General features: G+C 38.5%; 1 protein-coding gene across 18 annotated transcripts in view; it reads right to left on the bottom strand.

Moving 5' to 3' along the window:
* ALMS1 (ALMS1 centrosome and basal body associated protein) overlaps positions 1-27653 on the bottom strand; it is a 174757-nt gene extending 147104 nt beyond the window's left edge. For 4 of the 18 annotated variants that reach the window (XM_034659360.1, XM_034659361.1, XM_019802036.2 and 1 more), the window contains exons 1-2: positions 27271-27653; positions 2048-2173 (exon numbers count right to left, since the gene is read on the bottom strand). In XM_034659360.1, coding sequence (XP_034515251.1) covers positions 2048-2173; positions 27271-27579 — 435 coding nt within the window. In that variant the 5' untranslated portion in view covers positions 27580-27653. The remainder of the gene's footprint in view (positions 1-2047; positions 2174-27270) is intronic. The other 14 variants (XM_034659354.1, XM_034659359.1, XM_034659358.1 and 11 more) reach the window with 6 other exon arrangements.
* Positions 27654-27881: the final 228 nt, after the last annotated feature.

Below are 27881 nucleotides of genomic sequence, written 5' to 3'. Positions count from 1 at the left end.
CTATTCTACCCTCAGGCAGCCCCAGGCATTCCCTGGCATACAGCAGTGCAGCTCCAATCTCGGCCTCTGTCTTCGCAAGGCTGACTTCTTCCTGTGTGTGCCTCTCTACACATGCTGTTCTCCTCTCTTATAAGGATATCAGTTATATTGGATTTAGGGCCTACCGCACTTCAGTATGATCTCATCTAAGTTGTATCTGCAATCACCCTATTTCCAAAATAAGACAACTTCTAAAGTACTGGGGATTAGGTTCAACACATTTTGGGACACACAATTCAATCTATTGCAATCCCCCTTTCATTTAATGGTCCCAGAGTACTATGAACTTTCCGGTCAAGGTTTCTTTTAATCCCTTTCTTTCCCTTGATGATAGCAAATCTCCTTCCTCCACATCTTGCATCAAATGGATAATCACTGCAATTTAGGGGAAACTGAAGGTAGCAGAAGAAATCTGATAACCAAGTTATTAGATAATCAACCTTAAACATTTAACCATTATGAATAAGGCTGCATTTTTTCCTCCAACAAACATATGTAAACTTCTTTCCTATTTGCTCACAATTTTTCCATTTCTTCTAAATTTATGACTATACTCTAGATTAGTGGTTCTCAAAGTGTGGTCCAAAAATCCCTGGGCAATCACAGACATTCTTTCAGGAAATCTATGTGTGGCTCCCTTTTCTACGTAAGGCCAGATTTTTTTTTTACATACTTCGATGTATTCCAACAGACTAAATGCACAAGCAGATATGAGAATCCAAATGTGATGGTTAATTTTATGTGTCAACTTGTCTGAGCCACCAGGTGCCCAGATATTTGGTTAAATATTATTCTGTATGTCTGTATGTCTAGATTAACATTTGATCCACAGACTGAGTAAAGCAGATTGCCCCTTCCATTGTGGGCAAGCCTCATCCAATCCATTAAAGGCCTCAATGGAACAAAAGGCTAAATAAAACAGAATTCACTCTCTCTGCCTGGTGGTCTTAAGGCTGGTACATAGGTCTCCTGCCTTTAGATTTGGATTCAGAATAGAATTTACACAATCTGTTCTCCTGGTTCTCAGGCCTTTGGATTCAGACTACAATCTCCAGGTTGCAGATCTTAGAATTCTCAGCCATCATAAGAGCAAATTCCTTAGTGTGTGTGCGTGTGTGTGTGTGTGTGTGTGTGTGTGTGTTTATGTATAAGTCTCCTATTGGTTCTGTTTTTCTGGAGAACCCTGTCTAATATACCATCTCTTATTACTCCTGACATTAAAGAGATATGCAAAAATCTGGTACACTGGGTGTTATACGCAACTAATGGGGCATCGAACTTTACATCGGAATCCGGGGATGTACTGTATGGTGACTAACATAATATAATAAAAAATCATTTAAAAAAAAAAAGAGATATGCAAAAATGTAAAACAATGCCACTCTTTCAACTAATTTTTTTGTCTTCAAAAATATTATTTTTCATTTTTAAAATATATTATTTACACTAATATGTACTGGGTTTATTATTTTAAAAATATTTTTAAATGTTTTAATTTCTAGTAAGCTAAATATCAATACAGATAATCTATATAAACAAAAGATGCTTAAAATACTTGTGAAGAATGTAAAGGAGCGTTGGTGGTATAGTGGTGAGCATAGCTGCCTTCCAAGAATGTAAAGGAGTCTTAAGACAAAAAGGAACTGAACTGCTATTCAATATAATTAAAATTGTTAAAGATCTATTAGAGGGGCGCCTGGGTGACTCCATTGATTGAGCACCTGCCTTGGGCTCAGTTCATGATCCAGGGATGGGATTGGGATCGAGCCCCGTGTTGGGCTCCTTGCTCAGTGGGGAGCCTGCTTCTTCCCCTCCCTCTGCCTGCCGCTTGCCCTGCTTGTGCAAGTGTTCTCTCGCTTTCTCTATCAAATAAATAAAATCTTTAAAAAAAAGATTAGAAAAATGGAATATTAAAGTAATTCACCTCTTACTATTCTTAACAGCTAAATCAAAATTTCTCATGCTGCTTATGAAAAGAAAAATAGTTTGCCAATTACACAAGACATACCTGATCAGCCTTAGACCCCCACCAAGCTGTTTTTTCCACAGAGACCACAATAGTATCAGAAATCTCTGTCCCACTATTGCCTTGATATAATGGCTGTTGCCATACATGACAGGTCAATGGAACAACCTGAAAATCAAAAGCAGATTTAAATAGAGTAGTAACACATTCACTGTTATTAAATAATAATAAACCAAATCCAGCTCAGGTCATGACCTCAGGGTTGTAAGATCCAGTCCAGTGTAAGGCTCTGTGCTTAGCGCAGAGTCTGCTTAGGATTCCCTCTCTCCCTCCCCCTCTCCCCACTGCCCTCGCGCACGCATACTCTCTCTCCCCAAATAAATAAATCTTTAAAAAAATAAAAATTAAAAGAGTCTTAAGTTATCCAGTTAGAATCCAACATAATTTCCAATAAACCATGGCAGTTCCTTAACCTCCTATACCCCTACAAGTAAAAGAAGGAAGCAGAAACAAGCAAGTTACTTATTTTAAAATCTTACTATTTGAGACACCTAAGAAATGAACCCTAACAATAGGGACTAAAATCAATCCATAGTGGAGACAGTGGGAACAAACATCAGGCTCATTTTGTGAGATTAGGGGTTAGAGCAGAGCTCTCTCAACTGTGAAAGGCAGCAATAAAAGCTGTGACTACAGCTCAAGGCTGAAGAATGCGAATGGAAAAGATCCAAGGCAATCAAACAAAAATGAGCTAGGTCAAGTCACCCACTGGTTCAGAGACTGGTTCCTGAAATTTTCTCCAATATCCCTGGATAATAAAAACCCAAAGCTTCAATATAAGACCTATTTTTGAAAAAGAAGCCACAAGGGGCAAGGTAAAGATAATCACAAAAACACCAGGTAGTGAAGGGTACACCAAAAGAGGAAACAAAAAAAACACTCCTGTTAAAAATGTAATTACAGGGGCACCTGGGTGGCACAGCAGTTAAGCGTCTGCCTTCGGCTCAGGGCGTGATCCCGGCGTTATGGGATTGAGCCCCACATCAGGCTCCTCTGCTATGAGCCTGCTTCTTCCTCTCCCACTCCCCCTGCTTGTGTTCCCTCTCTCACTGGCTGTCTCTATCTCTGTCGAATAAATAAATAAAATCTTTAAAAAAAGTATAGTTTTGTAATTACAAACTATACTTTCAAAAAACTTTAAAATGAGTATCTCGGATCCTCAAAGATATAAACACACAATGTCCATAAAAAGGGAAGAAGTTATAAAAGTAAGACAGGCAGTTTATAAGCCAAGAAAAGATGAATGCTAACAAAATATTAAAAACCACAAATGTGAAAGAGCCTCTGAAAGAAATCCAAGGTCATCAGATTTTTTCCAGATTTAAAGCACTATTACTACACTAACAAAACATTTTTACAGAGAGAACTTATAACAATGTCTTTTTGGTCACAGAACGGCAAGCTTATTTAAAATCTATTCAATAACTAAAGAGATTTCTAAGCTATCAATTCTTCTAAGAGGTTTTTCTCATCTTGCTTTAATGGCAATTTTTAAGGGACAAAGGATAAAAAATAAAACTTGTTTTTCAAATGCATTCTGGCCATCTGAAATACCTAAATATGTAACGATACAGCCAATGTTGTGGCACGGTCAGTCTTCTTTGCGCCCTTCAGGAAAGAATACCAACATAAACGTTCAAAACGGCTAGTCACTGCAGCTAAATAATGCTGGTTGTGGACCATGGGGTCTTGCCTTTGAAAAGAGCTGATTCACAACAGCTTATAAAAAGAGAGTTCAATTCGTTAGGATATTTGTAGGAAACTAATGATACAATATTAAGAAACTAGCACTTTGAGAACTAACCCAATGTGTGAGAAAATGAACATTCCCCCCTCACTTTTATCAGTTTAAAGAAAACCTAAAAATTAAATGTTAAAAGAAAAGTTCTTATTAAAAAATCCACTCCCCAGAACTTCCTATTTTTATCACCTACTTGTTTAGATGTCATCAAGAAAACTAATTTCTAATACATTCCCATATGTTTGATCAACTTTCCCACTACTGCCTCTGAATATAACCCAAATACTTAAAGAAGGATTCGTAAGATGAATGCTTCAAAACTAAGCAGGTGTCATCAACTCTTCATCTTAGATTAAACGTTTTTTGGTACAAATTAACAGTTTGAAAGAGCCCTTCCCTGAGTAAGCTTTTAATATTAAAGGTTAGTAGTCTTCCAAATATATGCTGCCTATGAGATAAACACTTAAAATCTAAGGACACATATAGACTGAAAGTAAAAGGATGGAAAAGGATATCCCATGCAAATAGTAACCAAAAGAGCATAGAAGTAGCTGTATCAAATTCAGACGAAAACAGATTTTAAATCAAAAACTGTTATGAGACGAAGGACACTTTAAAACCATAAAAGGGTGAAATCACCAAGAAGATACAACAATCACAAGTAATTATGCACCCAACCTCAGAGCTCCCAAATCAATCAGGCAAATAGGAGGAGAAATACACAGCAACACAGTATATTAAAAGACTTCAATACCTCACTTTCAGTAATGGATAAAACCACCATACGGAAGAATAAGGAAGTAGAGGAAATGAACAACATTATAGACCAACTGGACCTAACACACATATACAGAACACTCTACCTAAAAACAGCAGAATATAAATTTTTTTCAACTACATATGGAACATTCTTTAGGACAGAACATGATAGGCCACAAAAGTCTTAAGAAACTCAAGAAGACTGAAATACAGTGTCTTTTCCAATCACAATGGAATGAAACTAGAAATAAACAGCACAGAAAAAACTGGATATTTCCACAAATATATGGAAATTAAACACTACACTCTTTAAAAAAAAAAATGAATAGGTCAAACAAGAAGTCACAAAAGAAAATAAAAAAAAAAAAAGTTGACACAAATGAATATGAAGACACAAAATACCAGAACTTATGGGATACAGCAAAGGCAGTGCTAAAGGGAAATTTACAGCAATAAAGGCATACATTAAAAAAAAAAAAAAAAAAAAAAAAAAAAAAAAGAGATAGTCCAAGATGGCGGAGGAGTAGGAGACCTTAGCTTCATCTGGTCCCAGGAATTCAGCTAGATAGCTATCATATCATTCTGAACACCTGCGAACTCAACCGGAGATCTAAAAAAAGAAGAGCTGCAACTCTACAAATAGAAAAGTGTCCACTTTCTACAAGACAGAATGACAAGATGGAAAAACAATCTCAAAAAAGAGAACAAGAGGCAGTAGTGACCACCACAGACCTAATCAGTACAGATATAAGATGTCAGAACTGGAGTTCACAATGATTATATAGATACTAGCTGGGCTTGAAAAAAGCACAGAAGACACAGAGAATCCCTTTCCAGAGAAACAAAAGAACTAAAATCTAATCAAGTCAAAATCAAAAAGGCTATTAAAGAGATGCAATAAAAAATGGAGGCTCTAACTGCTAGGATAAATGAGGCAGAAGAGAGAATTAGTAATATAGAAGACCAAATGATGGAGAATAAAAAAGCTGAGAAAAAGAGATATAAACAACTACTGGATCATGAAGGTAGAATTCAAGAGATAAGTGATACCATAAAGCAGAACAATATTAGAATAACTGGGATCCCAGAAGAAGGGGGGGGTGCTGAAGATATATTGGAGCAAATTATAGTGGAGAACTTCCTTAACCTGGGGAAGGAAACAGGCATTCAAGTCCAGGAGGCACAGAGAACACCCCTCAAAATCAATAAAAATACCTCAACATCTTGACATATAATAGTGAAACACACAAATCTCAGAGACAAAGAGAAAATCCTGAAAGCAGCTCAGGACAACTGGTCCATAACCTACAAGGGTAGAAACATCAGACTGGCAGCAGACCTACCCACAGACACATGCCAGGCCAGAAAGGACTGGCATGATATACTCAGGGTGCTAAATGAGAAAAATATGCAGCCAAGAACACTTAGGAGTCATTCAAAATAGAAGGAGAGTTAAAAAGCTTCCAGGAAAAACAGAAACTAAAAGAATTTGTGTGGGAAGGCAAGCTGGTGCAGCCACTCTGGAAAACAGTATGGAGGTTCCTCAAAACAATGAAAATAGAGCTACCCTACGACCCAGCAACTGCACTACTAGGGATCTACCCCAAAGATACAAATGTAGTAATCCAAAGAGGCACCTGCACCCCAATGTTTATAGGAGCAATGTCCACAATAGTCAAACTATGGAAAGGGCCCAGATGTCCACCGACAGATGAATGGATAAAGAAGATGTGGTATATGTACACAATGGAATATTATGCAGCCATCAAAAAATGAAATCTTGCCATTTGCAATACATGAATGGAACTAGAGGGTATTATGCTAAGCAAAATAAGTCAATCACAGAAAAACAATTATCATATAATCTCACTCATATGTGCAATTTGAGAAACAAGGCAGAGGATCATAGGGGAAGAGAGGAAAAAATGAAACAAGATGAAACCAGAGAGGGAGACAAACCATAAGAGACTCTGATCTCGGAGTGCCTGGGTGGCTCAGTCGTTAAGTGTCTGCCTTTGGCTCAGGGTGTGATCCCAGGGTCCTGGGATCGAGCCCCGCATTGGGCTCCCTGCTCCACTGGGAGCCTGCTTCCTCCTCTCCCACTCCCCCTGCTTGTGTTCCCTCTCTCACTGGCTGTCTCTCTCACTGTCAAATAAATTAAAATAAAATCTTATTTAAAAAAATAAAAAATAAAAAACAAAAGAAAGGACAAGAATCACACGATCCTCTCAATAGATGCAGAAAAAGCATCTGACAAAGTACAGCATCCTTTCTTAATTAAAACTCTTCACAGTGTAGGGATAGAGGGAACATACCTCAATATCATAAAAGCCATATACAAAAAGCCCATAGCAAATATCATTCTCGATGGGGAAAAAAGTTTTTCCCTTAAGGTCAGGAGCACTGCAGGGATGTCCACGATCACCACTACTGTTCAACATAGTACTAGAAGTCCTAGCCTCAGCAATCAGACAACAAAAAGAAATAAAAGGCATCCAAATTAACAAAGAAGTCAAGCTCTCACTTTACATAGATGACATGATACTGTATGTGGAAAACCCAAAAGACTCCACCCCAAAGTTGCTAGAACTCGTTGCATTTCTATATGTTAACAATGAGACAGAAGAAAGAGAAATTAAGGAGTCAATCCCATTTACAATTGCACCCCAAACCACAGGATATCCAGGAATAAACCTAATCAAAGAGGCAAAGGACCTGTACTCAGAAAACTATAGAACACTCATGAAAAATTGAGGAAGACACAAAGAAATAGAAAAATATTCCATGTTCATGGATTGGAAGAACAAATATTGTTAAAATGTGTGTGCTACCTACAGCAATCTATACATTCAATGCAATCCCTATCAAAATATCGTCAACTCTCTTCACAGAGCTGGAACAAATAGTCCTAAAATTTGTATGGAACCAGGAAAGACCCTGAATAGCCTAAGCAATGTTGAAATAGAAAACCAAAGATGGTGGCATCATAATCCCAGACTTCAAGCTTTATTACAAAGCTGCAATCATCAAGACAGTATGGTACCAGCACACAGATCAATGAACAGAATAGAGAACCCAGAAATGGACCCTCAACTCTATGGTCAACTAATCTTCGACAAAGCGGGAAAGAATATCCAATGGAAAAGAGAGTCTCTTCAACAAATGGTATTGGGATATTGGAGAGCCACATGCAGAAGAATGAAACTGGACCATTTCCTTACACCATACACAAAACAGACTCAAAATGGATGAAAGACCTCAATGTGAGACAGGAATCCATCAAAATCCTTGAGGAGAACACAGGCAGCAACCTCTTCAAACTCAGCCACAGTAACCTCTTGCAAAACATGTCTCTAAAGGCAAGGGAAACAAAGGCAAAAATGAATGACTGGGACTTCACTAAGATAAAAAGCTTTTGCACAGCAAAGGAAACAGTCAACAAAACCAAAAGACAATGACAGAATGGGAGATGATATTTGCAAATGACATATCAGATAAAGGACTAGTATCCAAAATGTATGAAGAACTTATCGAACTCAACACCCCAAAGAATAATCCAATCAAGAAATGGGCAGAAGACATGAACAGACATTTCTCCAAGGAAGACATCCAAATGGCCAACAGACACATGAAAAAGTGCTCAACATCACTCGGCATTGGGGAAATACAAATCAAAACCACAATGAGATATCACCTCACACCAGTCAGAATGGCTAAAATTAACAAGTCAGGAAACAACAAATGTTGGTGAGGATGCGGAGAAAGGGGAACCTTCTTACACTGTTGTTGGGAATGCAAGCTGGTGCAGCTACTCTGGAAAACAGTATGGAGGATCCTCAAAAAGTTGAAAATAGAGCTACCCTATGACCCAGCAATTGAACCACTGGGTACCTACCCAAAAAATACAAACGTAGTGATCCAAAAGGGCACCTGCACCCCAATGTTTATAATAGCAGCAACGTCCACAACAGCCAAACTATGGGAAGAGCCCAGATGTCCATCGACAGATGAATCGATAAAGAAGAGGTGGTATATAGGGGCGCCTGGGTGGCACAGCGGTTAAGCGTCTGTCTTCAGCTCAGGGCGTGGTCCCGGCGTTATGGGATTGAGCCCCACGTCAGGCTCTTCTGCTATGAGCCTGCTTCTTCCTCTCCCACTCCCCCTGCTTATGTTCCCTCTCTCGCTGGCTGTCTCTATCTCTATCGAATAAATAAATAAAATCTTTAAAAAAAAAAAGAAGAGGTGGTATATATATATATACAATGGAATACTACTCAGCCATCAAAAATTGAAATCTTGCCATTTGCAACAACATGGATGGAACTAGAGGGTATTATGCTAAGCAAAATAAGTCAAAGAAAGACAATTATCATATGATCTCACTCATATGTGGAATTTCAGAAAGAAAACAGAGGATCATAGGGGAAGAGAGGAAAAAATAAAACAAGACAAAACCAGAGAGGGAGACAAAGCATAAGATAGATTCTTAATCATAGGAAACAAACTGAGGGTTGCTGGAGGTGNACAGGAAATGCTAAGGGAAGTTCTTCAGGATGAAAACAAGTGACACCAGCGAGTAATTCAAACTTATGGAAAACAACAAAAAGAGCCAATCAAAGCAATTTTGCAGGTAATTGCAGAAGACAGTATAACTGCATATTTCTTTTCCCTTCTTCCTTTCACTGATTTAAAAAGCAACTGTAGGGGCACCTGAGTGGCTCAATCGGCTGGGTGTCTGCCTTCAGCTCAGGTCACGATCTCAGGGTCCTGGGATCAACCCCCACATCAGGTTCCCTGCTCAACAGGGAATCTGCCTCTCCCTCTCCCTCCAATACTCCTCCCCACTTGTGCTCTTCCTGTCTCAAATAAATAAATATTTTAAAAAATAAAAATAAAAAGCAACTGTATGAAACAATATATATCTAATTGAATTGTTGGGCTATAACACAGAAATATATTTGATAATGACAGCACAAAGGAGATAACAGGAATAGAGTCGCAATGGAGTAAGGAAATGACACCACATAATAACTCAAAAGAAGGGAAGAAATGAAGAATGTAAAAAAGGGAAAATAAGAAGGTTACTATAACAATCTCTACAAATATATAATTGTTATTCTCCCTTCTTCCAGATTTTTCAAAAAACCTAAGATTTTATGAAGTTTTAACTATAACAATGTATTGTTGAGTATGTAACACATATAGACCTATGCCTAACAGTAACAGCATTAAAAAGGGGATAGAGAATGGACCTATATGGGCATAAAGTTTCTATATGTCATTGGAACTAAGTCCTAATGAATCTGAAGCAGATTCTGATAAGTTAACATGCATACATAAGCCCTAAAAATAACTCAGGAATTTTAATTTCAAAAATGAGAATAAAATAAGAGAAAATTACCTACTTAATAGGAACAAAACAGACATGAAACATATAGAAAATAAAAAATTAAATAGAAATAAATCCAAACATATCAATAACACTAAATGTGAGTGAACTAAATATTCCAATCAAAGGCATATGTTGTGTCAGACTGCATGAAAAAGAAGATTCAACTCTATGCTGTCTATAGGAGACACACTTTAGGCCCAAAAAGACAAACAGGTTGAAAATCAAAGGACAGATAAAAAAGATTTACTATGCAAACAATCAAAAAAGAGGTAGAGTGGCTATAGCAATATCAAGATGAAACATATTAAAACATAATAAAATGCCTAAGAATATATTTAACCATGGAGGTAAAAGACTTGGTACTCTGAAAACTATAAAACACCAATGAAAGAAATTGAAGACAGCACAAATGGAAAGATATTCCATGCTCATGGATTAGAAGAACCAGTACTGTTAAAATGTCCATACTACCCAAAACAATCTACAGATTTAATGCAATCCCTGTCAAAATACCAGCAACACTTTTCATAGAACTAAAAAAAATAATCCTAAAATTTGTATGGAACCACAAAAGACCCCAAATAGCCAAAGCAATCTTGAAAAAGAAAAACAAAACTGGAAGTATCACGATCCCAGATTTCAAGACATACTGCAAAGCTACAATAATCAAAACAGTATGGTACTGGCACACACAAAAACAAAAACAAAACACCCACAAAAAAAAACCAAAAAGAAACAACCAAAAAAAAAAAACAACAAGAAAAAAAAAATACAGAGACCAATGGAACAAAATAGCCCAGAAATAATATAATATTAATAATAAATATAAATTGATTATATGATCAATTAATGTTTGACAAAGGAGGCAAGAATATGTAATGGGAAAAAGTCTGTTCAACAAATGGTGTTGGGAAAACTGGACAGCTACATGGAAAAGAATGAAACTGGACCACTTTCTTACACCATACACAAATAGTGTATGAAATAGGGGAAGATTAAGAGCATACTAATCATGAAGAGCGCTGAGTAATGTACAGACTTGTTGAATCATTATATTGTACACCTGAAACAAATGTAATACTATATGTTAACTATACTGGAATTAAAATTTAAAAATATTTTTTAAAAAACATATTTAAAAAAATTACTCAAGATAACAGGAACATTTCACAATGATAAGAGAGACAATCCACCAAGAACGTATAACAATTAAAAATCCATATGCACCTAACATCAGAGCTCCCAGTATAAACTGAAAGGAAAAACTGAAAGAAATGAAGGGAGAAATGGACAATTCAACAATAATTAGACTCCAATACTCCATTTTCAAAAATTGGATATTCTGTGAATGATTCTTGGACATTAAAAAAACAGAGCAAAAGTCAATCGTTTTCCTATATACCAGCAATGAACAACTAGAAATTGAAATTTAAAAAACAGTACCATTTATATTAGCACCCCCCAAATTAAAGTACTTAGGTATAAACCTAACCAAATATGTACAAAATCTATATGAGGCAAACTATAAAATTCTGATGAAAGAAATCAAAGGGGACCTAATTACCATGTCCATGGGTTGGAAGACTCAATACACCTGTCAATATGTCGATTCCTCCCAACATGATGTATAGATTCAACACAATTCCAATCACAAAATTCTAAGCAAATTATGTTGCAGGTATTGACAAACTGATTAAAAGTTTATAAGGAAAGGCAAAAGACCCAGAACAACCAACAGAAAATTTAAGAAGACAAAGTGGGAGAACTGATACTACCTGACTTCATGACTCACTATAAAGCTACAGCAATCAAGACAGTGTAGTGTTGGACAAAGAACAGAAAAATTGATCACCCTAACACAACAAAGCCCATAAATCGCCCCAGAAAATATAGTCAACTAATCTTTGACAGAGGAACAAAGGCAGTATAATGGAGCAAAGACAGTCTTTTTAACAAATGATGCTGGAACAACTAGACATCCACAAGCAAAAAAATGAATCTAGACACTAATTTTACATGCTTCACAAAATTTAACTCAAAATCAATCACAGATGTAATTGCAAACTGGGAAATTATAAAAAACTATAAAAATCGTAGAAAATAATATAGGAGAAAACCTAGACCACCTTGGGTAAGATGATGAATTTTTTAGGTAAAACACAAAAGGCACAATCCTTGAAAGAAATAATAAATTAGACTCATCAAAATTAAAAACTTCTGTTCTGGGGCGCCTGGGTGGCTCAGTCGTTAAGCGTCTGCCTTCGGCTCAGGGCGTGATCCCGGTGTTGTGGGATCGAGCCCCACAACAGGCTCCTCTGCTGGGAACCTGCTTTTTCCTCTCCCACTCCCCTTTCTTGTGTTCCTTCTCTCACTAGCTGTCTCTCTCTCTGTCAAATAGATAAATAAACTCTAAAAGAAACTTCTGTTCTGTGAAAGACAATGTCAAAAGAATGAAAAGCCATAGACTGGGGAAAAAAATATTTGTAAAAGACGTATCTGATAAAGGACTATAACCCAAAATACACAACCCTTAAAATTCAATGATACAAAAACAAACAACCCAATTAGAAAATGGTCAATAGCTCTGAACAGATACTTCATCAAAAGAGATATATATCTGGGGGGGCGCCTGGGTAGCGCAGTCGTTAAGCGTCTGCCTTCGGCTCAGGTTGTGATCCCGACGTTCTGGGATCGAGTCCCACATGGGGTTCCTCCACTGGGAGCCTGCTTCTTCCTCTCCCACTCCCCTGCTGTGTTCCCCTCTCTCTCTGGCTGTCTCTCTGTCACATAAATAAATAAAATCTTTAAAAAAAAAAAGAGAGAGAGAGAGATATCTGGAAAACAAGAACATGAGAAGATGCTCAACATCATATTATCATTAGGGAATTGCAAATTAAAATAATGAGATCATCACTACACAACTACTAGAATAACCGAAATCCCAAACACTGACAACACCAAATGCTGCTCAGAGTACAGAGTAACAGGACTCTCATTCATTACTGAATGATGATGGGAATGGAAAATGGTACAGTCACTTTGGAAGACAGTTTGACAGTTTCTTACAAAACTAAACATACTCTTAGCATACAGTCTAGCATTCCCTTAAGCCAAAGCCTAATCCAAAGCAAGGCCTTAACTCTTCAATAGTATGAAGGCTGAGAGAGGTGAGGATGCTGCAGAAAAGTCTGAAAATAGCAGAGGATGGCTCATGAGATTTAAGGAAAAAAGCTGTCTCTGTAACAAAAGTGTAAGATGAAGCAACAAGTTCTTATGTAGAAGGTGCAGCAAGTTAACCAGAAGACCCAGATAAGATAATTAATGAAGGTAGCTACACTAAACAGCAGATTTCCAATGTAGACAAAACAGCCTTACATTGGGAAAAAATGCTATCTAGGACTTTCATAGCTAGAAAGAAGTCAACACCTAGCTTCAAATCTTCAAAGGACAGGCTAACTCTTGTTAGGAACTAATGCACATGGTGGCTTTAAGTTGAAGCCAATGCTCATTTATCATTCTGAAAATCCTAGGGCCTTTAAGAATTATGCTAAATCTACTCTGCCTGGACTGTATAAGTGGATACACAAAGCCTAGGTGACTACATCTGTTTACAACATGGTTTAATCAATATTTTAAGCCCACTGTTGACAACTGCTGCTCAGAAAAAAAAAAAAAGATTCAAAATATTACCACTCATCGACATCGCACCTGCTCCCCAAGACCCCTGATGAAGATGTACAAGACTAATGCTGTTTTCATCCCTACTAGCACAACATCCATTCTGTAGCCCATGGATCAAGGAATCGTTTGGACCTTCAAGTCCTATTATTAAAGAAATACATAAGACTATAGCTGCCATAGATAGAGATTCCTCTGATGGATCTGGTAAAACTAAATTGAAAACCTTCTGGAAAGGATTCATCATTCTAGATGACATTAAGAACATTCATGATTCATGGGAAGAGGTCAAATTATCAACATTAACAGGAGTTTGAAAGAAGTTGATTCCAACCCTCATGCATGACTGTGAGTGTTCAAGACCAGTGGAAGAGGTAACTGCAGATGTGATGTAAATAGTGAAAGAACTAGAATTAGAAGTAGAGCCTGAAGATGTGACCAAATTGCTACAATCTCATGATAAAACTTCAATGGATGAGGAGTTGATTCTTATGAACAGAAAAAGAAAATTCTTGAGATAGAATCTACTCTTTGTGAAGATGCTGTGAAGACTGTTGGAATGACAACAAAGGATTTAAAATATTACATAACCTTGTAATGGCAAGGGTTTGAGAGGTAGTGGCAGGGTTTGAAAGGACTGACTTGAATTTTGAAAGAAATTCTACTGTGGAGGGGCGCCTGGGTAGCTCAGTTGGTTAAGCATTCAACTTTTGATTTCAGCTCAGGTCATGATCCCAGGGTCATGAGATGGAACCTTGCATTGGGCTCTGCACTCAGCACGGAATCTACTTGAGGTTCTCTCTCCCCTTTTCAATCTGCCCCTCCCCCCTTCTCTCTCTCTCCCTCTCTCTCAAAATAGATAAATAAATCTCAAAAAAAAAAAAGTTCTACTGTGGGTAAAATGCTATCAAATAGCATGTGATTGTTCAGCAGAGAAATTGTTCATCAATGTCCCAAACTTCATTGTTGTCTTATTTTAAGAAAAGGCCACAGCTACACCAGCCTTCAGCAACTACCACCCTGACCAGTCAGCAGTTACCAACACCATGGCAAGACTCTCTACCAGCAAAGACTACAACTTGCTAGAAGCTCAGATGATGGTTAGCATTTTTTAGCAATAAAGTATTTAACTAAGGTGTATACATTGTTGTTTTAGACATAATGCTACTACACACATAACAGACCCAGAATAATGTAAACATAACTTTTATGTGCACTGAGCAAACAAAAAGTTCCTTTTACTTGCTTTACTGCAATATTCACTTTATTATAATGGTCTGGAACCGAATCTGCAATAACTCCAAGGTATGCTTGTACAGTCTATTCAATTTTTCTGCTTAAATTTTCTGTATATCTAAACAATGAAGTCTGTTACGAAAATAACAAAAACAAAAGAGTCCTGGTTCAGCATGCAAGGAGTTAGGAAGTCATCACTCCCACAACAACAAGGACAAAAACAACAAGGCTGAACAAATTGAAAACCAACAATTCTTCTTACATCCATTACAGAACTGAAATGAAGGGCAACCACAGTCCCAAAGACTGGAGAAACAGACAAGCAGATATAGAGAATTACAATCTACTGAAGCCAAATCCAAGGAATAGACACCACCATGGAAACCAGAACCAGGGTAGGAAAACCTAAACTTGACAAAATTGACAACTTGCTAGAGGCTCAGGGTGGACAACCCTGATTTAAAAACTCCAAGGAGGGGCACCTGGGAGGCTCAGTTGTTAAGCGTCTGCCTTCGGCTCAGGGCGTGATCCCGGAGTTCTGGGATCAAGCCCCACATCAGGCTCCTCCGCTGGGAGCCTGCTTGTTCCTCTCCCACTCCCCCCGCTTGTGTTCCCTCTCTCGCTGGCTGTCTCTGTGTCAAATAAATAAATAAAATCTTTAAAAAATAAGTAAATAATAAAAAAATAAAAATAAAATAAAAACTCCAAGGAAACTCAGTCTTAGAGGGGCTACCACATCTATGAGTTTTACCTCCAGGATCTGTACTGGGTTCCCACAGATCAGAGAAAAACCTTCTCCTTCTGCCAGGCAGAGGGGAAAAGTAGTCATTTTGAAATATACCCAAGTATTCAGTTCTTAATAAGACCTGCCCTCAAAAGAAACTATTTTACCAGAGCCTAACCCACTTGGGTTTTACCAGAGACTAAGAGACCTAGGGGAAGGGAAATAACTAACTCCAGCTTGCTCTGACCTTCAACATGGCATAAAGAAATATCCAACTCCAGCGCCCTTTTAGCCTTCCTGTCTCACTTAAAAGGAAGACAATGAAAACCCCAGTGAAAATCACAGCTCAGGGGAAAGACTGAGACCTAATAATAGGACTACAGAACACTTCCCCCCCCAACACACACACACACCTTACTGTGTCAATAGGGGTCCTGATAATAATAAGCGACTATAACTGAAAGCATATCTCAAACCTTATTTAATAACAAATCCTTAGAGAAACCCAAAGATAACAGAGGAAACAAAAACAAGGTCACCAGAGGAAATTTTAGCCACTGACACGTAAAGCTACAGCAAACAGTAAACACAATCTCACCTCTGGCCAGATAAATATAAAACTTCACACTAAAGGCCTATTTATTTCAGTTCCTTTCATATCATATTCATTTAGTAAATATCTGACTTTGAACAAAAAATTAAAAGACATACTAAAAGACAAAAACAAACAAAAACAGTTTGATGGGACAGAGCAAGCATGAGAACCAGACTTGGATATGGCAGAGATGCTGAAATTTCAGTTTGGGAATATAAAAAAGTTCTGGAGATGGATGATGGTGATGGTTACACAACAAATGTGTAATGCCACTTAAAAATGGTTAAAATGGTAAGTTTTATGTATATTTTATCACAATAAAAAAAGGCAAGGAGAAAAAAAGAAATGAGCTATCAAACTGTAAAAAGAGATGGAGGAAACTTAAATGCATATTGCTAAGTGAAAGAAGTCATTCTGAAAAGGCTATATACTGTATGATTCTAACTACATGATTTTCCGGAAAAGGCAAAAACTATGGAGACAGTAAAAATATCAGTGGTTACCAGGGTTTCAGAGGAAGGGAGAGAAGGATGAACCGGTACAGCACAGGGGATTTTTAGAGCAATGAAACTATCATGTATGATTCTGTAATAGTGGATATATGACATTATACATTTGTCAAAACTCATAGAACATATCAAGAGTGAACCCTAATATAATCTATGGATTTTAATTAAAAATAATGTATCAATATTGGCTTACTAATTAATTAAAAATAATGTATCAATATTGGCTTACTAATTGTAATAAATGTAGCACACTAGTGCAAGATGTTAATAGAAAAAATGGGGAGGAGGAGGGAATATATAGGAATTCTGTACTTTCTGCTTGATTTTTCTGTAAAAAAAAAAAAAAAACAAACCCAAAAAGTGAACTNAAGTGTACTTTTTTTTTTTTAAGATTTTATTTATTTATTCGACAGAGATAGAGACAGCCAGCGAGAGAGGGAACACAAGCACGGGGAGTGGGAGAGGAAGAAGCAGGCTCATAGCGGAGGAGCCTGATGTGGGGCTCGATCCCATAACGCCGGGATCACACCCTGAGCCAAAGGCAGACGCTTAACCGCTGTGCCACCCAGGCGCCCCCCAAAAAGTCTACTTTTAAAAAAGGATAGCCACCTTGACAGAAGACCAACAAAGAAATTTAAGATGTGAATGCCACCATAAACAAAACAGATCTACAAATATAATAAACATTTCCCTCCCAGAGCGGCAGAATACACATTGTTCTCAAGCACCCATGGAACATTCTCCAGGATAGACCACATGTTGGGTCATAAAACAAGCCTCAAGTTTTTAAATAATCGAAAACATGAAACGTTTATTCTCCAAATAAAACAGAATAAAGGCAGAAACTGGTAACAGAAGGAAATTGAGTAAATTCACAAATGGGTGGAAATTAAGCAACAGACTGTTAAATAACCAATTGGTCAAAAAAAAAGAACTCGCAAAGAGAATTTTCAAATATTTTGAGAGAACAGAAATACTACATACCAAAATTATGGATTGCACCTAAAGCAGTGCTGAGAGGGAAATTTATGGCTACAAATGTGTACATTACAAATAGAACAAAGATCTCAATCAATAGCCACCCATGCACCTTAAACTAAAAAAGAGCAACCTAAACCCAAAGAAAACAGAAGGAAGAAAAAAAGACTAAAATAGAAATAAATGAAATAAGGACTCTTAGGTGGCTCAGTTGGTTAACTGCCTTCCTTCGGCTCAAGTCATGGTTCCCGGGGTCCTGGGATTGAGTCCTGCATGGGGCTCCTTTCTCAGCAGGGAGCCTGCTTCTCCCTCTGCCTGCCACTCCCCCCTACGTGTGGGCATGCACGCTCTCTCTCTCGTTCTCTCTCTCTGACAAATAAATAAATAAAAATCTTAAGGAAAAAAAATAAAGAAAAGAAAGAAAAAAATGAAATAGAGAATAGTGAAAAATCAATGAAACCAAAAGTTGGGTTTTTGGAAATATTCCCACAATTGAAAATCCTTTAGCCAGACTCACCAAGAAAAAAGACAGTACTAATATTACTTAAAATCAGAAATTAAAGAGGGAATTTCATTACCAATTTTACAGAAATACAAATAAATATAAGGAAATACTATGAAAAACTACATGTTAAGAAATTTGATAACTTGGAAGAAATGGACAAACATCTAGAAAACACAATCACTGAAACTGATCCAAGAAGAAATAGAAAATCTGAAGAGACATATAGCAAGGAAAGAGAGTCAATTAGTAATTAAAATACTTCCCCAAAAGAAAAGCCCAGACCAAGACGGTGTAATCTAGCAAACAGTCAAAAAATCATTAATGCCAAAGAACACTTTCAACTCATCTTACGAAGCCAGGTAATACCGGTAAATACAGGTAAAACATCACAAAAAAAACTTCAGACCATTACCTTGGGACTATAGATGCAAAAATCCTTTTAAAAAATACTAGTAATAAATTAGTGTGTGTGTGTGTGTGTGTGTGTGTGTGTGTGTGTATGTATGTTCCTGTATCCTACAACATATAAAATATTTATACACCATGATGAAGTAAATTATCCCCAGAATGCATGCTTGGCTTAACAATCTAATATCAATTAATACACCAAATAATAGAATAATTTGACAAAATCTAATACCTTTTCATGTTAAACAATATTCCATAAACTAGGAATAGAAGGAAATTTCATCAATCTGATAAGGGAACCTACAAAAAACCTACGACTAACATCATACTTTCAGTGAAAAAATTGGATGCTTTCCCCCTAAGGTCAGGAATAAGACAAGGATATCCATTTTTACTAATTCTATTCAACATTGTACTAGAAATTCTATCCAAGGAAATTAGGTAAGAAAAAATAAAAAGCATTCAGATTGGAAAAGAAGAATGAAACTATATGTATTCACATCTGACATGGTCTTATATACAGAAAATCCAACGAAGTCCACTAACAATCTATTAGTACTAATAAACGAGTTCAGCAAAATTGCAGGAGACAAACTGAACATACAAAAATCAATTGTCTTTTTATACACTTGCAACGAACAATTCAAAAATGAAATTCAAAAAAAATTCTACTTACAATAGCACCAAAAAGAATTTAAAAACTTAGAATAATTTAAGGAAAAAAGTGTCAAACTTATACCCTGTAAAGTACAAAATAGTATTGAATATATTTGCAAAAGATCTAAATAAATGGAAAGATATCCTATGTTCATGGATCAGAAGACCTAGTGTTGTGAAGATGGCAATACTCCCAAACTGATCTACAGATTTAATGCAATTCCTATCAAAATACCAGCTGGCTTTTTTGTTGAAATTGGCAAACTGATCTTAAAATTCATAAATAACCGCAAGGGACCTAGAATAGCCAAAAAATCTTGAAAAAGAACAAAGTTGGAGGACTCACACATCCTCATTTCAAAACTTACTACAAAGCAATGGTAATCAAAAAAGTATACCATGGCATAAAACTGGACATATGGGATAATGGAATAGAATTGAGAGTCCAGAAATAAACCCATACATCAATGGTCAACTGATTTTCAACAAGAGTGCTAAGACCATTCGGGGCGCCTGGGTGGCACAGCGGTTAAGCGTCTGCCTTCGGCTCAGGGCGTGATCCCGGCGTTATGGGATCGAGCCCCACATCAGGCTCCTCTGCTATGAGCCTGCTTCTTCCTCTCCCACTCCCCCTGCTTGTGTTCCCTCTCTCGCTGGCTGAATCTCTGTCAAATAAATAAATAAAAATCTAAAAAAAAAAAAAAAAGAGTGCTAAGACCATTCAATTGGGAAGAACAGCCTCTTCAACAAATGGTACTGGGACAACTGAGTAGCAACATACAAAGAATGAAGCTGAACATTTTCCTCACACCACATACAAAAATAACTCAAAACTGATCAAAGTTTTAAATGTAAGAGCAAAAACTATAAAATTCTTAGAGAAAACACAGTCATAAATCTTTATGACTTAACATTCAGCAACACTTTTTTTTTAAGATTTTATTTATTTGACAGAGTGAGAGGCAGCCAGCGAGAGAGGGAACACAAGCAGGGGGAGTGGGAGAGGAGGAAGCAGGCTTCCCAGAGGAGGAGCCTGATGTGGGGCTCGATCCCAGAACACTGGGATCACGCCCTGAGCCCAAGGCAGACGCTTAATGACTGAGCCACCCAGGCGCCTCTCAGCAACAGTTTCTAAGACAGGATACCAAAATCATAAGCACCAAGAGCAACAACAAAAAGATAAATTAGACTTCATCAAAAATAACTTTTGTGCTTCAAAGAACGCTATCGAGAATGTGAAAAGACAACAGACTGGGAGAAAATACTGCAAATCAGACACCTTATTTTAAATTCACATTGTGGAAAATATGAAGACTATATAAAGAATTCTTACAACTCAACAGCAAATAGACAAATGACTAAAATAAAAATGAGCAAAGGACCTAAAACGGACATTTCGCCAAAGAGATATACAAATGGCCAATAAGCACAAGAAATGATGCTCAATATCATAAGCCATCAGGGAAATGCAAATCAAAACCACCATGAGATACCATGTCACATCCACCAGGATGGCTACAATCAAAAAGTCAGATAATTACACAGCACCTGGGTGGCTCAGTTGGTTGACCATTTGCCTCCGGCTCAGGTCATGATCTCTCTGGGTCCGGATGGGGCCCCGCAACTGGCTCCCTGCTCAGCAGGGAGTCTACTTCTCCCTCTCCCTCTGCCCCTCCCCCTTGTTCGTGCGTGCTCCCTCTCTCTCTGGGTGGCTCAGTCGGTTAAGTGTTTGCCTTTAGCTCAGGTCATGATCCCAGGGTCCTAGGATCGAGTCCCGCATCAGGCTCCTTGCTCAGGAGGGGAGCCTGCTTCTCCCTCTGCCTGCTGCTTCCCCTGCTTGTTCTCTCTCTCTCTCTCTTTCTGACAAATAAATAAATAAAATCTTTAAAAAAAAAAGTAAGATAGTAAGTGCTGACAAAGATGTAAAGAAATTGGAACTTCCATACACTGGTTGTAGGAACATAAAATAGTGCAGCCATTTTGGGAAACATTCTGGGAAGCAGTTCCTCAAAGGTTAAACTACATGTCCAGCAATTCCACTCCTAGATATATACCCAATAGAAATGAAAACATGTCCACACAAAAACCTGTACACAAGTGTTTACAACAACATTATTCATAATAGCCAAGAGGTAGAAAAAAAAAACCAAATATTCATCAACTGATGAATGAATAAATAAATACAATATATCCATACAAGGGAATTTTATTCAGCCACAAAAGGAATGAAGTACTGATCCATGCTATATACATGGATGTTTCCTGAAAACATTATGCTAAGTAATAGAAGCTAGTCAAAAAAGATATATTATTCCTTTTATATTAAATGCCCAGAACAGGCAAATCTAAAGAGAGGAAAAAGTTGATTAGAGTAACAGTTGATTAGAGGAACGGAAGATGGGAGGACACCTAAAATGTACAGGGTTTGGGGGGTTTTTTTGAGGTGATAAAAATGTTCTAAAATTGACTGTAATGATGGTTGCACACATCTATTAATATACTGAAAACCACTGAATTATGTATTTTAAATTAAGGATAAATTGTATGACATATGAATTATATCTCAATAAATCTGTTGAAAATGTTTTTAAATAAGCCAATTAAGCATTTAAACAAAGCATTCAAGTAAAATAAATCTAGGGAAACAGTAAAAGATGAAAACTCAAATTAATGTATTAAATGATGAAAAGCAATAGAATTAAACTTGAATCCAAGAGCTTTCCTTCAATGAAAAAAGAAGCAAAATAAGTAAATCCTTAGTTAGATCAAGAGAAAAATAAAACATAGTTACATAAAATCAAGAAAGAGAAATGGAATTAACTACAGATGCAATGGAAAAAGTAAAGAATACTGTGTAGCACTCCATTATAATTAACAGGAAATTCTTGCTAAAATAATTTTCTACAAAAATCATAAATTACCAAAATTAACCAAGAAAAGTGTGTCTATATAAACCAAACCCTAAAAGAAACCCAGAGGCAAAGTAGTTTCACTAGAGATTATTTTTCAAACACGCAAGAAAAATTCTTACATTTCTTAAACTGTTTCAGGGCGTAGAAAAATAAAAATCCTTCTAGTACTTTGTATGAAAATGGTATAATATTGATGCTAAATTTGACAAAGACAGGTTAAGAAAACAATTTTTTTAAACTTAAAACCACAATCATTTATAAAATATCTGCAACTAAAACCCAGCAATTCCATAGGAGAAAAACACACTCCGGCATAGTTTTTATCCTAGGAAAACAAGAAAGGATTAATATTAAGAATAAAATATGTATTAACAGGTCAAAAAAGATAAATTTACACTGTGGACAAATTTGGAGATGGGGCAAAAAGGTGAAGAAGGGGTTCAGGCCTGTGTTTTCTTCTATGTAATGATAACCTGATAGGAGGGTGCTGAACATCCGCAAGGGCTATAGAAGAGTGAAGATGTGTAAGAAGCTGGAGGAGGAAACATACAAAGATTTCCAAACACTGTTGATGACCCAGTTAAAAGTTGGAGACCAAGAATTTCTGGTAATACCAATCCACATAACCGAATTATTTTCCCTAGCACAGCTCAGAAATTTAAATTTACAAATTACAAGGAGAGGTGTTTGAAATGATCCATGTTGAATGGTCTGCAGGACCAGCGTTAAGGCCTACACAGTAAAGGCTCTGAACCACTCACTTCCCTGAACTCTTAAAAAGACTTGGTTGTAAGGCTGGGCACACTTTGCTCTGAACTTACACAGTCCCATGCCTTAGCTCAGTCTCAGGAACAGGACTACAAACTTAATCACTACCTTACGCATTACCATTAGGACATCCTTATGATCTAGTAAGAGATACATGAGTGAAGCAAATTCTTACTATTTCGTCATTTAACTTGAGACTAGACTGAATGAAATTAATGTTTCCTATCATTTGGTCTCATCCTTTTAATACACTGCATTAAATACTACATAACAGGGGTGCCTGAGTGGCACAGTCATTAAGCGTCTGCCTTCCGCTCAGGGCGTGATCCCGGCGTTATGGGATCAAGCCCCACATCAGGTTCCTCCGCTGGGAGCCTGCTTCTTCCTCTCCCACTCCCCCTGCTTGTGTTCCCTCTCTCGCTGGCTGTCCCTGTCTCTGTCAAATAAATAAATAAAATATTTTAATTAATAAATAAATAAATACTATATAACAAACTCATCCCTAAATGGTGCAGTTGGTTAAGCAATGGAAGGACTCTTGGTTTCAGCTCAGGTCCTGATATCAGGATCCTGAGATGGAGCCCCAGGTCAGGCTCCATGCTCAGTGTGGAGTCTGCTTAAAACACCCCCCACCTCCATCCCTCCCCGCACTTGCATGAGCATGCTCTCACGTGCTCTCTCTCAAATGCGCTCTCTCTCTCTCAAATAAATTGAGAAATCTTTAAAAAAAAAAAAACTGTAAGATTTTATAGTTTATAAATATCTAGCAAGACACATATTACAGTTTCTCCTTTAAACATTTTCCAACTTATGCCAGTAAATTTTTTTTTTTTAAGATTTTATTTATTTATTTGACAGAGACAGAGACAGCCAGCGAGAGAGGGAACACAAGCAGGGAGTGGGAGAGGAAGAAGCAAGGCTCATAGCAGAGGAGCCTGATGTGGGGCTCGATCCCATAACGCTGGGATCACGCCCGGAGCTGAAGGCAGACGCTTAACCGCTGTGCCACCCAGGCGCCCCTATGCCAGTAAATTTTAATGTCAGTGAACTAAAGGAAAAAAATCTTAATACTCTTTATATCATCTTAAAACTATCTTTATGGGGCACCTGGGTGGCTCAGATGGTTAAGCATCTGCCTTCGGCTCAGGTCATGATCTCAGGGTCCTGGGATCAAGCCCCTCATCGGGTTCCCTGCTAGGCGGGGAGCCTGCTTCTCCTTCTCCCTCTACTGTTCCCCCTTTTCCCCCTGCTTGTGCTCTCTCACTCTGTCAAATAAACAAATAAAATCTTAAAAAAAAAAACAAACAAAAACTATCTTTAACACAGAACACCATCATATATTCTCCTTCATATATTCTCCAAGGTAGAGAGGAAAAATATCAAAATATCTGATTTCTTTCTCAAAAAAAAAAACAAAAACAAAACACTTCTGGGGGAAAAAAACACTGGGCTCTAAGAAGCAAGATTTTTATACACATAGATTACTGTTAAATGGGATAATTGGGAGACAAACCATAAGAGATTCTTAATCATAGGAAACAAACTGAGGAATGCTGGAGGGGAGGAGGATGAGGGGGTAAGGTAACTGGGTGATAGACATTAAGGAGGGTCAGTGATGTAATGAGCACTGGATTTATATAAGACCGATGAATCACTGACCTCTACCTCTGGAACTAATAATGCACTATATGTTAATTGATTTAATTTAAATAAATTTAAATAAACTGCTATTTAATTTTATTTGATCATTTGTCTTGAATTGTTCCTTCTCTTAATTGCTCTGTTTTAGGTTCGGAGTTCAGTTAGGTGGAATTATGGCGCTGTTTTCCTGTGGTGAGTGCCTTTTAAATAAAATCATTTAACAAAGGGGGGAAAAAACAGGATAATAGTTTTTCACATTGGCTTTAATAAGAGTTAAAGTGGTTTAATATGCTCTTCCTCTAGGCTTAGAGATATAAATTTAAATACTAATAGTTATTCAAATAAGAAGTCATAGAAAAGATAAAAGTTAGGAGACCTCATCCAAGTATGGCTTTAGTTATGGTCTATATGCAAATAACTTACAAGTTGAAATTTCCAACCCAGACTTCTCCTATTATCTCCAAAAACAATCTTATAAACTTAACTCTCATCTCAACCAATCCCATCAACCCCTCCCTCCATAGCTCCCACCATTAACCTGGCCATATCTCAATGTTTGACACAACCATTCATCCAATAATCTAACACCCAGACACCTTGTTGCCTTCCTGTTCCACATCTAATTCATTATTAGTGTAGTAAAAATGTAAAATTAATGTATAAGTGTGATGATTTTACCTCTTAAAAAAAATTTTTTTTTTTGAGAGAGACCAAGAAAGAGCAGGGAGGAGGGACAGAGAGGGAGAGAGAGAAGCAGACTCCCTACCGAGCAGGGATTTTTTTTTTTTTCCCCCACACATGGCTCGACCCCAGGACCTGGAGATCACGACCTGGGCCGAAGGCAGACGCTTAAGCAAGTGAGCCACCCAGGTGCCCCTACTTCTTAAATATTTCTTGAATCAGTCTACTTTTTTCTATATCCACCAACACTTTCCTGTTCCAAAATATTATCATCTTTTGCCTGGCAGTGCTACAATGGCTTAATAATTAGCATCCCTGACTTACTGCCACTTCCCACCCCATCCTGCTGTCAAAGCTGTTCTCTACTGTGCTACAAAGTGATCTTTCTGAAACACAAATCTTATCACTGAAAATGTTTTAAACATTTTCCAAATGTCACAATTCCACTTAAACAATTCCAAAGCTCCAGAGATAGAGCCTTTATCCATATTGGCCTTTGGTTCCCTGGAAATGCCATGTTCTCTCGAACAGCATCTTTACATGTGCCTTTCCCTCAACCAGGAGATTTTCTCTTCCCTTTGTCTTCAGATCTTAGCTCTATCAAAACTTCCTCAGGGAAGCTTTCCCCTGCTTCACTAACAAGGTCAGATACCTTTACCATATGCTTTCAAAGTATATTAGCACATAGTTTTACTCTACGTGGCCAACTAAATTTTGTCTGCCTTCTTCTTACCTGAACACTAGAAAGGCAGAGATTTAAAAAAAATGTTTGGGTTCACCAAGATTCCTTAGCATCCAGCACAACACTGTGAATGCCCATGGTGACTGCTCAATGATAAGCGCCCAATGGAATATTTACCAGGCAAAACAGTAACTATTACTCTTTAATGATCAACAGTCTATAGCATTAAAGTCCAAAAGAACTTTCTGTGATTATCAAACTATTATATATCTGCACTGTGCAATAATGTCACTAGTCAAGTGTGGCTACTGAGCACTTAAAAAGTGGTTAGTACAACAGAGGTACTGAATTTTAAATTTTATTTAATTTTAAATAAGATGTAAAGAGCCACATGTGGCTAGTGATGACTGTGCTGAACAGCACAGGTCTATAAAAAGTCTCTTTGTCTTTTCACTTGTACTTTGTTCACTCTGCACAGTTTACATCTTGCCTACGGAGCAGTCCTAGACAATAAACACTAGGCTTCTTTTGGTTCCCACGACATGCCCTGCACACAACAGGAACTTAATAAATGTCTGATGATTTGATATTCAAACTTAATAGCAAACCTTTTTTTCTTCCTGAAAAGCTAATGAATTAAATATAGTTATTTTCAAAATGGTCTTCAGGGGCCAACCATAATATCAGCTCTTTCTCCATTGTGTACTACCTTGTGCTTCCTAGTTTTCCAGAGGAGCTGCAGCATAAGCCTTCTGCTACGTACGGGGGACTCCCCTTTCTTGCTACAAACAAGGGTCGGGAGAAGTAAAACAGGTGAGCAGCCTCTGGAGACTAATCATGTAGTGTCCATAATCCGCACTACTACCTCAAGGAGAGCCCTGCCCTTCAGGCATACTAATCTCTGTCTCCCTAACAAGACAGTCCCTGGAGAACCACTCTCTCCACTCCAACGAACGCCCTTTTCCCCTCCAGTGGGGCACGAGGAGCCCCGCCTCCTCCCCCAAAGCGTTGCTTAATCACACCCACTGGGAATACGGACTCTCGGAACAGCTGGTGTAATTCAAAAGGCCCGGGACCCACAGAGAGAGAGATAGAGAGAGAAACAAGAGGTCTCTGCCATAAAGAAAGGGAGACTTGGCGTAGTCAGCCAGAACCTGGGCAAGAGTGGAGGCCCAGGACGAGAGACGGCCCCTCAAGCCTTTAAAAGCGCGCTCTTCTGTCCGACACCGTGACCCGCAGCGAGCAGGAGGCAGCGGGGCAGAGAGCGGGCTGAGCGCGCAGAGACGCCCCGTCACCTTGCCCGACGGCTCAGCCCCCATCTCTCCCCGGCACGGCTCACCTTCTCCGGGCCGGTCAGCTCGTCCTCCGAGTAGCGGTGCCTCGGGAGCGACGACGGAGGCAAAGGCCCGTCGGGGTGCGCCTGCAGCCAGGCCTTGGCCTCCTCGTCGTCCTCGTCGTCCGTACTTTCCCCAGGCTGACTCTCGTAGTTAAAGTCCGAGTCCAGCTCCCGCCTCTCCTCTTCCTCCACCTCCTCCACCATCACCTCCTCGTCCGAGTCCAGGTTCGCCCGCTCCTCCGCCTCTTCCGCCTCCCCCTCTTCCTCCTCCTCCTCGAGCTCGCCTGGCCATGGTAAGTCCTCAGGCTCCATATTGGTGTCTCGCTCTAGAAGGCAGAGGAGGAGGGGGAGAAGGGAAAGGGGAGGAGGGGAGGGGAGGAGAGCTGACTGGCGGTTGCGGCCGCGCGCAGGCGCAAAGACCGCCACCGCCTCGCGCCCCGCGCGACGCCGCGCGGACTGGGCGGGGCAGGGAGTGAAAGCGCGCGTTGCTAAGGACGCCCCGCGGGGGCGGGCGGGGTGAGGGCGCAGAGGTGTGGCGGGGGTTGGCGGGGGCGTGGCGTCACTCTAGTCACCCGCTGGGATCCCGCTCACAGTACTGAAAGCTCACAATAAAC

This window comes from Ailuropoda melanoleuca, chromosome 4 (assembly GCF_002007445.2).
Source record: "Ailuropoda melanoleuca isolate Jingjing chromosome 4, ASM200744v2, whole genome shotgun sequence".
Classification (NCBI taxonomy): Eukaryota; Metazoa; Chordata; class Mammalia; order Carnivora; family Ursidae; genus Ailuropoda; species Ailuropoda melanoleuca.
Note: the sequence above shows the minus strand (reverse complement) of the source record. Positions and strands in the feature narration are given on the sequence as shown.